The sequence below is a fragment of the Syngnathoides biaculeatus genome, chromosome 6 (assembly GCF_019802595.1).
Source record: "Syngnathoides biaculeatus isolate LvHL_M chromosome 6, ASM1980259v1, whole genome shotgun sequence".
Classification (NCBI taxonomy): Eukaryota; Metazoa; Chordata; class Actinopteri; order Syngnathiformes; family Syngnathidae; genus Syngnathoides; species Syngnathoides biaculeatus.
This window is the reverse complement of record NC_084645.1, coordinates 15559004-15570546: the sequence shown is the minus strand read 5'-3', so window position 1 is coordinate 15570546 and position 11543 is coordinate 15559004. Positions and strand designations below refer to the sequence as shown.

At 41.9% G+C, this 11543-nt stretch overlaps 1 protein-coding gene across 2 annotated transcripts in view; it reads right to left on the bottom strand.

The window, feature by feature from the left end:
- Window positions 1–11543, bottom strand: part of mob2a (MOB kinase activator 2a) — an 87044-nt gene that overhangs the window by 46139 nt on the left and 29362 nt on the right. The window contains exon 1 of one of the 2 annotated variants that reach the window (XM_061822990.1): window positions 3733–3785. The exons of the other annotated variant lie outside the window; for it this stretch is intronic. Within the exon in view, the coding sequence (XP_061678974.1) occupies window positions 3733–3770 (38 nt within the window). The 5' untranslated portion in view covers window positions 3771–3785. Of the gene's footprint in view, window positions 1–3732; window positions 3786–11543 lie in introns of those variants that run through there. 2 annotated transcript variants of the gene reach the window in all.

Genomic DNA, 11543 nt, shown 5'->3' with positions numbered 1-11543 from the left:
AGGAACCCCCACAAATAATAAGGAACACATTCACAACAGTTTGCATGTCATACGGCTGTTTTGAACAAATGTCGTGCATGTCATGTATAGACACGATCAGAATAAATCTCAAATGTAAAAACGTTAACCTTTAATCAAAATGATTTTAAATCAAGTACAAAAAGAAACTCCAGGTAAACCCAGCTACTATCTGATTGGTCTGGTGAAAACAAATCTTTCAAGTGGCAATCATATATATTTTACCATTCGCTGTCATCAACTACTGGCTGATTAATGTGTGCCACTGAGGTTATGGTTAGTAAAGAGTTAACATTTCCGCATTTGGGTTTATTGGGGAATAACACAGACAATTTGGTGTGAAGATTTGATGCAACATCACCACAAGAGAGTGAGCTATTTAGGTTAACTAGGTAGTTTGCAGTCAGCTTTCTCTTGTTTTTGTTGTGTGAATCTACACACTAAATACGGAGCAAGGTTGTGGAGTGTGGACTGTTGAATGGAGCAAACATCACCAATAGTGTACCAGTCCACCGACATTTCATGAGCCCACGAGCGGCTAATGACACAGCTGTCCAACTCTGCCGGCTCACAACTACACAAAGGGCCACCCCAACAATTCTAATTTCTCAGTCCAGAAAAATCATCATGTCCATTTTATTTATCAAATAAGTCGATATCGCGGTTATCGTGGCAGGGCTACGGTCACCACAAAATGGCAGTGGCGAAAAGTTTTTCAAAGGATCTTTCAAGCTACGGTCAAAAGGATGAGAGGGGAAAGACAGAGCAAAGTATGATGAGTTCTATGCTTCACAAACAACAAACAGGGAAAGAGGAAACACATCCATGCTTCCTTGTGAAGGAACACTGTGTCCAAACAAACACTGGTACCCAGCCAAGAGTCACAAAGAAAGGCAAAGTACGCCAAGCCCCAGCAAGTAACTAGAAAACTAGTTTTTGCTTACAAAAGTCCCCCAAATAACACAGAGTGGTGTTTTAATATCCTGTGGTTAGCTAAAGCAGGCAAACGGTGTGCACTGCTCGCATCACAAACCTCCCTCCCTCATGTACATGTCATGATAGCCTAGATCGGGCGCCATGAGAATGTCTGCTTGCTACAGCAGCACTGACCTCAAATGTCTCCTCCAAACCGCAGCCCAATAACGGTGAATGGAAGGAGGGCAAGGTAATCAGATATATAGAAAATCTTATAATTCAAAGATTGAATGAAAAGGGAACTCTAATCCAAGAAATTTAACCACAGACAAGAAAAATACACTTGCTTAACTACCTATAGAAGCAGCAGTCGCAGCACACCAAAACACCCATCCAGGCGACGGTGAAGCAGAACCGGGCCAGACCCTTCGTCGTTCTCACCTCCCCGTCTGCACTCGTGGCTACAGGTGCAGCAGGGTGACGACTTCCAGTTTAGCACCTTAGCACCTAATCATATGGCTGCGCAAAGGACTTTTGACTTTCAGACAAGACAGATGAATGCAGGACCAACAAATTCAAATGTCCGCAAAAAGGAGCAGGAAAAGATAGTTCGGCACACTCCATTCATAAAATCTGAATAATTTTCATCGAGCAGGTCACTCATTCTCACTGACTTCCAGCGCCTGCAACTGCCTGCCTATCTTTCACACTCTTACGCTCCCTCTTTCCCTCTCCCCCTCTCTCAGTGAACAACTCTCACTCTCTCTCCCCCTTGCTCACTTGCTGGCTCCCAACAAAAAAGTGTGAACATTAGCTTGGCAAACATCGTCCCGTAAACAAAGTGCAGAGGGCTGGGCAGCACAGGGGGGACTGGTGGGGAAGGATGAATAGAGTGGGGGAAAAAAGGATGGAGTTAGAGATAGAGAGGAGCAATATGGAGTAAATTCAGCTCAGGATCCATCAATTTCAGCCTTCTCTTTAGACCTACATACACTCAGATCAACCTCAATACTTCGACTAAGGATATGCATCCCTCGACTGTTTTTTTTTTTTTTTTTTTTAACTGGCTGGCCTCTGCTTGTGTGCATGTATGAAATGATTTGTAACCAGGTTTTAAGAGGAAACTTAGTTAAATGTTCATGTAACTACACAACCAGGGTGACTTTTCATTCTTACAAACGAAAATGATACACTGGAAAAGAAGGCTGTGGCAAGCCCCCGGGAAGCGAGCCAATCACTGCAAGGTACACTACAGACAAATAAGGTGAAGGACACTATGTCTGCAAATCATTTTCTATTTACTTGATAGAACAAAACACACATACAATTGGAGTGGGGCTGCAGTAATCAAAAGGCTCATGCTGGCGCCAACAGTGCGACGAAGGTGGATGACACTGCTGAATGCTGACGCTGAATGTCAGACCGGTAGAGTCAATCCATCCTTCTCATGGGAAAAAAAATAAATGCAGCCTGCCAAGAAAAAGATAAGATGGGCTGAAGCACCTTCAGTTGAAGGAAAGTACTCCTTTGAAAACAAACATGGGTTTGTGCTCTGGGCCAATGAAAGAACACTTGATTACCACTTGCTAGTTTTTGTTTGGCAATTAGAGAAAAACCGCAGCAGCCCAGCAAAGCAATTTTCCATCCAGTGACGTCATCGCTCCACCTCCTTCTCGGAGGCCTGTGGCCAGATGCTGCGGCTAAAGTGCAAGATGTGTAGGGATATATGCAATTGAGCATGCATAATACATTTCAGACAGAGAGATAAAATAAATTTAGGGAAATTCCATATGTAAGGGTAAATAGATTCAACAGAGATTAAATTAAGGAAAATTCAAGAGTGAATTGCAAATACATTGTTCTCAATTTTGTTTGTGTGATGAGGTGTGTGCACATGCGTTGATAGGGGTGCTTGGAATTTATGCACAGCTCTAAAAGGCAGGATGTAGGTTTTGTCTGTGTATTATGACCAGCGGAAGGCCATGTGCCCACTAACGAGGCAAAAGAGGAAAAGGAGTGACTGAGTGCTAGGAGTGAAACTGGCATTAAACAAAATATTCAAAAAATATGAGCAAGGTCTTTGGGGTTTATGTGTGACTTTACCCCTGAATTTATCACCCGTTCACATAATTCAAACAATAAAAGCATGGCATCGACATTGAAATTATGCATTAGAGGCAAAAGGACAAATATGTCTTTTCAAAGAGTTTTAAACTTTGAGCAAAAGACAAGAACAAAACTCAACCGCACCACCCCAATGTGTACTCCTGTACTGAAACAATAGGATGAAGGCAATGACTATCATCACAGAGAAAAGTGGGATGAGGTAGAGGAGAATGAGACCTGTAAGACCAAGCACATACAAAGTCGTAGGTCATTGGTACACCAGAAGGAGCATTTCACCGATGGAAAAAGAGGGGGTAAGGAAAAAGAGATGACAATGGAAACACATCTGCAAAAGATTAACAAAAGAGAGAGCCCACCAACTGTTAAACAAGAACAACAGGTTTCACCAAGAAACAAATGCATACCCAAGAGGGGAAAATGGTGTAGTCAAAACATTTTTATCAGGCAGGGGAAATGGCATCTTTTTAAATACATTAACTGGACCTAAATGGCACTCCATCAATGTGTAGGTCCCACATATGTCTTCATAATGCAGAGCAACAATGAGACTATGAAGCAGTTCCTTAGAAAAGTGATTCATTGCAGGAAGCTATAACAAACAGCTGCCTCCCACCCACATCTTCTTCCCCATACGCGTGACATTAAATAGCTTGGCGCACAGCACCATCTTACCTATTTAACGTGTAAGAGCCGTTCCTTTTGAACCTCATCCTGGACAACAGGAAACGGATGAAGAAATCCAGAATGGTGCGATGTAGAAGCGTTTAGGCGGTGCCTCAAAAAAGCAATACTCCAGTCGTTGCTGTTGTGGATGGCTGCCGGCCACAGACACAGAACAAAACGGAGTTGCTCGCTGCTCAACACCTTTCCGATTATCTTACCCTCTCGCTTCACACTGCTCTTTCACACCCCTCCTCTGGTAGTTTCCACGGGGCAGGCTCACAGTATGAATTCCAAGCACAAAGAGTCCGTGTATCAGTGACATGCGCGCGATCGGCTGCAGTGGAGTTCAAATCAAGACAAATGGGCCGGTGTTAAAAGCGTGCATGAGTGTGCTTGGAGGCAACGGCAGCTTTGTCTCAACAGTCACACAATCATCTCAGGGCACCATGAAAAACATCAACTCCACAACAATGTGCAAACCATACCAACCACATGACGTCAGCAAAATGTCTTTGTGTGTGTACGTGTGTGTGTGTGCATGCATGTGTGTGTGTGTGTGTGTGTGTGAGTGTGTGCGTGTGAGTGTGTGCGTGTATAAGGGGGATGGGAGCGAAATCACTTTTGATGAGACGGTTTCCCAATTCATTGGATGAGGCGCACTCATTTTACCTCTGCCCATGAGCCTACTGGTATACATTTACAGATATCTGGCAACTACTTCTCAACAGAGCACTTGTCCAAGCCTGAAGAGTGACAAAGATTTTAGGCCAAGAATAGGACTCAAGAACCACTAATGGCATTTAGTACTTCATTATGTGATATGCGTGTACGCAGGCATATTTTTACATTTTTAATAAATGAAACCTTCGCGATGTTGACAATCTCACGTAGCAAAGACAGAAAACAACAGGGAGCTAAGCGTCTATCAGTTTTCTCTGTTTATACTGTTCAGGGTCACATGGAGTCAGAGCCTTTCTCACAACTAACCTCAAACCAAAGGAAAAGTACACCGTGGACTGGTCGCTAGTCAATCAAAGTGTGCTAGGACCTGTATATTGGCTAATACTAGTCCAAAGCAAATCAATCAAGCCATATGGTTAATATTTGACCAGCATAGGTACAACTGACACTGTAATTAGACTAGATGTTCTGTCCCTGCCAAATTCAAATGCAGAACTTTTTTTTTATTGACAATGAAAGAGCTCCTAAGTTAAGGTGCAGCCATCATAAAACCTTTAAGTAAAATGTGAACATTCTTAGTGGTCATACATTTAAAAATAAACTACTTTTAGAAACATAAAATTAATTACTCAACAAAAAGGTAACATTTGAAGTCCATCCCACCAAAAAAATACATTGTCATATGTCAAAACTTTTTGTATGACCTAACAGTAGAATATTATTAAAATTATCTTTTGAAAAATCCTCTTTAAGGCCCCCTTTTATGCATTCAATTTCTCTTGGCCATATTGGGGAGGGAACAGCACGGTGAACGACTGGTTAGCACAACCACCTAACAGATCTGAGGTCCTGGATTCAACTCTGGCCTCACCTGTGTGGAGTTTGTATGTTCTTTCCATGCTCGCGCGAGTTTTCTTAGGGTACTCCGGTTTCCTTCCACAGTCCGCAAACAGGCATGGTAGGTTAACTGAAGACTCTCAACTGCTCGTAGGTGTGAATGTGAATGAATGATAGCTTATATGTGGCCTTCAACTGACTGGCAAAAAATTCAGGGTGTATCCTGCCATTCAACCAAAATTACCTAGGATAGGCTGCAGCACACCAAGAGGCCCCGGAGCTCAGTGGTTGGAGCACTGGTTTTGTAAACCAGGGGTTGTGGGTTCGTATCTCACTCCCTGAGAAGGGTTGCGTCAGGAAGGGCATCCGGTGTAAAATTTGTGCCAAACATATATGTGCGTTCATCTGAGATGACACGCTGTGGCGAGCCTGAAAGGGACAAGCCGAAAGAAACTTGGGCTGCAGGACACCAACAAACAAAAATGTCAAAAAAAGTACATACATTAATTGCCATCGAATAGAAGACTGTTAATTTGCTCTGTCTGTTGCTATGCCTCACTAGCATAAATAGATTAAGAAAGATACATTATTTATTGTAAATATATTTTTGAACAATTAAGAAAACAAGTATATACACACCGAAGAACAGGTAATTTCAATAAACTCATTGCTCTAGCTTGTGATTGGCTCAGTGATTGGTTATTTTATTTTTTTTTTTTAACTTGCTGATTGGTGATCAGACCCAAAAATCTTGATTGTGTAAAACCTTGGTCTCATCTGTCCATAAAACTTTGTTTCAAAACATTTGTGGCTCATTTCTGACTACATTGCAAAATTCAATCTGCCCTTCTGATTAGTTTTAGTGATAAGTGATTTCCATCTAAATGGTACAGCCTATATATTTGTTCTCTTGAAGTCTTTTTTGAACATCCACAAGCCACTCTTGTGTGTTGTCTTTTGGTTGTTTCTTCACAGCTCTCATAATGTTTCCGTCATCAACTAATGTTGATACCCTTGGAGGACCTGTTCAGTGTGTGTTGCTCAGTACAGTTGTTTCTTTTTCAGGACATTCCAAATTGTTGTAATGGCTATTCCCAATGTTTGTGCTATAGCTCCAATTGATTCTACCTCTTCTCTCAACTTCAAAATGGTTTGCTTTTCTCTTATAGATAACTTTTTGGTCTTCATGTTTGCTGAACCGCAAATGCAGTTTTCGGAGGGGGAAACCCAAAGCCAAACACAAGCACCATCCGTTGTTAAAGTGATTAATCTAAAAGGCAACAAATGAGCACGTAGAAACACCCATCAGTCACATTCCAATACTTTTGCTCACTTGAAAAGTGAGTGGCTTGAAACAAAAGGTACTCTGTCCTGAGTTGGTTAACATATCTAGATGTTATGCTATACCATGTAATCAAAGCTGGAATTTTGAACATTTGTCTCATATTCATCTTTTGATCTGAAACCCAAATATCTTCAGTATACAACAAAAATTGACCTTGCAATTCCAATACTTTTAGAGTGGCCTATATACAGAAGGGCAAAAAAGTATTTAGTCAGACACCAATTGTACTAGTTCTCCCACTTAAAAATATGAGACAAGCCTGTAATTTTCATCATAGCTATACCTCACCGATGAGAGACAACATGAGAAACCAAATCTACCAAATCACAACATATTTTTAAAGAATGTATTCACAATTTCCTGGTGGAAAATATCTGTCAAAGAATTTCTGTACGTCTGTACAAGGTATTCACACACTGTTGCTGGTATTTTAGCCAAGTCTTCTGTGCAGATCTCCTCAAGAGCAGTGATATTTTGGGGTTGTCGCTGAGCAACAAAGTCTTTCAACTCCCTCTAAAGATTTTCTGATCTGGAGACTGGCTAGGGCACTCTATGACCTTGAAATGCTTCTTATGAACTCAACCTTTCGCTGCCCTGGGGGTCTGTTTGGGATCTCTGTCTCGGACCTTGAAATGCTTCTTATGAAGTCACTCCTTGATTGCCCGGGCAGTCTGTTTGGGATCATTGCCATGTGAAAGACCCAGCCACGTTTCATCTCTAATGCACTTGCTAATGGAAGGAGGGTTTCACTTTATGGTAACTTCATTGCTCTTCATAGTAACTTGCTTCATGAGGTGGCCTACACACTAAGCATCGACAGTCCCCGCAAACAAAAGATGATCTGTCCTGTGTTGACACATCTAGACATAAACACCATGAGATAAAAGCTGGAATTCTGAACTTCTGTCTCATATTAATGTTTTGAGCTGAACCTAAAATATCTGAAAAAAAAAACAATTAAAAAAATCTGTCAAGGATAAGGACAATTTGATAGGGCTGCACGGGAACTTGGGCTTAGGAGTTTGTGTCTTTGGTAGAGTTAAAGCAGGGAGAACAAAAAGTGAAGATTTCAGTCAACGGTAGGTTTAAAAGCAGTCAATATGGCATCATGCGAATGCAAAGCAGAACGTGTCTGGGTTCTCCTCCACTTTTGCAAAGCACTTAGTGGTGATTTCAATGTGTCCAAGTTTGTTCATTTCTATGGAAGAACCCTAGCAGGAGAACTGCTGATGAGTTGTATCACTCACTACTCCAGTTACTACTGGGAAGAGACAATGAAGATGCTGAGTAATTGAGGATAAGAAGACTCTGGAGCATACAGGACACACTTGCATCTGCTTTGGATTCTACTGGAAGAGAAAAGGAAGATGCTGAGTAATTGAGGATAAGAGGACTCTGGAGCATACAGGACACACTTGCATGTGGTTTGGATTCTACTTAAAGAGGGTGGAAATTGCAGACCAAAAAGGTTTTTTTTTTTTTTTTTTGATTAATGCCTCTCTATACGACGCCCTTCTTCTTGTTTAGCTTTAATCCACCCCTTTTTCCGGCATTTTTCTATCCTTTATTTTATTGCTTATTTTGCACCCCTTCCATCAAGGTACATTTAGGTTTCTTCCTTATTTTGCAAACCTTTCTATCCAGTACACAACTCACCCCACCGCACCCCACCCCCAACTTGAACGCCCTTTCCTTCCCTCGGAATCCTGCAAGCGCAATGCTTTCCAACTGTGCTCTTTCAGTACATGTTTCACTTGGGAGCGTTGCCATTGCATACTATAATGTATTTAAAGTTCTTTTCCTCTTCTTTCGCTTTTTACCATGGGGGACTTTGAAGGTGTTTTATTAAAGCTAAGGAAAATAAGCCTCTTCTCTGTTTATCCACTAGAAAAAGAAAAATCATGACAGACTGCTGTGCCCTGGCTGCTTAAAAAACACATAGGGTTTCCAGGAATACTTTTCACAAGCACACACATTGAACTGTGGTCAAAGAAACTTGACTGCATCATGCAATCTTTGACCAGCTCTAGAAGTAAACAAGGTTTCTGTATGCCCAAGTTCCCCAGTGCTTTTATTGACAGGAAACACTTTGTGTGTCACATTCAACACACCTTGCTCTATTGCCCAAAAATATATACAATTTAATGTACACAAGGGGGCACCGCCAAGTCACCAAGAATGCACTGTACTGAGTTAAGTGTGGAGTGTGCATACACTGGATACAGTTCGAGGCACAGTATATGTGACACTTAGTAAAGCAGTATGAAAGGGTCTATTTTATACTGTATGTATGCCCAGGCTGGACGACGCCATGAGTTGGTCAGTCTTATTATGACCATCCTTCTTTAGTAGGTTAAACCACAGGAACTCAGTCTCAAATAAACATTTTTCCTTCAACAACTCTCTATTTTGCTGCCCAGACTAAAATCTTGAAAGTTGTGTAAAACATACATATATCCTGATTTTTGTCATACTTAATTTGCCTGAATACGGTGCAAGAATACTCAAACTTAGTAAAATGTCAACAACGTTACATTATGTCATGGGATGAGAGTTTCTGATTGGCCTGTGATTTAAGGGAAAAAAAAACAGGAATTGTTATAAATTCCTCCAAACATTTAACCCACAAAGGCTTGTTTAATCCACATGGTCACGCTTTTGGCAGACCTTATAACTGGAATAGCCCTTGGTAGTATCAGTTTTCATGCAACAAGTTCCGATGGAGGCTAGTTAAAAAAAAATAATAATCTGAAATCTCAATACTTGTAATGTGCTGGAATAACTCCAAAGAAGTTAATGAGTGAACAGAAATTAAGGCTTGCATTATTTTTAAAACCTACGGTATAGATCAGGGGTCAGAAACCAAGAGCCATTTCAACCCAGTCTCCAAGGAAAAGTGTGTGTGTGTGTGTGTGTGTGTGTGTGTGTGTGTGTGTGTAACTCTTCAAAGAAGATAGCCAAAAATACTCCACTCTATAAAGTCACTCTAGCTCATATTTGTCAGTCATTACAATTGTGCAAAAAATTAGCATGGTAAGAGGCAGTGAGAGAAAGGTTCGGAGAGAGGGAAGGAGCAAAGAAAGGAGTAGAGATGAGCGAGAGGGGCAAGGACAGAAGCATTTGAGTGCCGGCTAGTGTTGAAAAGGGATAATGCACAAAAAAATAATATATTACAAGAGATGTGGGAGGAAAAAAAATGATGCACGACATTTCAGACATTTCCAATTCTAATGCTCTTGAGAAGAGAAAAAAATATAATGAGTACTATTGATTATAGTTTCTCTAGCCACTGGTGGACTGGGACCACCAGGTCAATACTGCAGCCTCTTGATATAGTGATGTGATACATTACCGGAAAGAGCCTATGTAGAGCCTCCGAGGGATCATTATGCAACAACAAGATCTAATTTCATGCTCACTGGTTCATTTTCTGTAGTCCTGCTCCATCTATTCGTTCTAGCTGGTACCTAGTAACCTTCCTCAAGAGACAACATAATTTTTATTGCTGATTTACTGTACCAGAGGAAGTACACAGAGCACATGTACAGTGGGGTACCAAAAGTATTCATCCATCCATTATCTACCAATTTTCCGGGTTGAGTCGCGGGGAGAGTAGCTTCAGCAAGGATACCCAGACTTCCCTTTCCCCAGCCACTTCTTCCAGCTCTTCCGGAAGGATCCTAAGGCATTCCCAAGCCAGCCGAGAGACATTGTCTCTCCAGCGTGTCCTGGGTCGTCCTCGGGGTCTCTTTCCGGTGGAAGATCCTCGGAACACCTCATCAGGGAGGTGTCCAGGAGGTATCTGAATCAGATGCACCAGCCACCTCATCTGGCTCCTCTCAATGTGGAGGAGTCGCGGCACAGATGACCGAGCTTCTCACCCTATCTTCTAAGGGAGAGCCTGGACACCCTGTGGAGGAAACTCATTTTGGCCGCTTGTATCCAGGATCTTGTTCTTTCGGTCACGACCCACAGCTCATGCTCCTAGGTGAGGGTAGGAACGTAGATCGACTGGTAAATTTAGGTCCTGCTTTACCACAACGGACCAATACAAAGTCTGCATCACAGCAGTCGCTGCACCGATCTGTCTGTCGATCTCCCGCTCCATTCTTCCCTCACTCATGAACAAGACCCCATCATACTGGAACTCCTCCACTTGGGGAAGGATCTCATCTCAGACTTGGAGAGGACAAACAACCCTTTTCCGACTGAGGACCATAGTCTTGGATTTAGAAGTGCTGATTCTCATCCCAGCTGCTGCACACTCTGCTGTGAATCGCTCCAGTGAGAGTTGGAGATCACGGCTTGATGAAGCCAACAGAACCACATAATCTGCACAGAGCAGAGATGCGATGCTGAGGCCACCAAACCGGACACACTACGCCTCGGCTGCACCTAGAAATTCTGTCCATAAAAGTTATGAACAAAATGGGTGAAAGTATTCAGACACCCTTAAAACGTTTCAGTTATTTTGCAGCCTTTTGTTCAAATCATTATTTTTCCCCCTTACTAATGTGTACACATAACCACATATTGATTCAGCAGAATAATTTTTTTTTTGGCAAAGCATTAAAAAAGAAAAACTGAAATAGATCATAACCACAAGTATTCAGATCCTTTACGCAGTATTTGGTAGAAGCACCCTTTTGAGCTAATACAGCAATGAGTCTTTTTGGGAATGATGCAACAGATTTTTCACACCTGGATTTGTGGAATTCCTCCTTGCAGATCCTCTCTATTTCTGTCAGGTTGGAAAGTGAATCTTGGTGGACAGGCTTTTTCAGGTCTCTCCAAAGATGTTGAATTTGGTTTAAGTCAGGGCTCTGGCTGGGCCATTCAAGAACAGTCACTGAGTTGTTCTGAAGTGACTCCGTTATTTCAGCTATGCGCTTAGGGTCATTGTCTTGTTGGAAGGTGAACCTTCAGACCAGTCTGAGGTCCTGAGCACTCTAGAGAA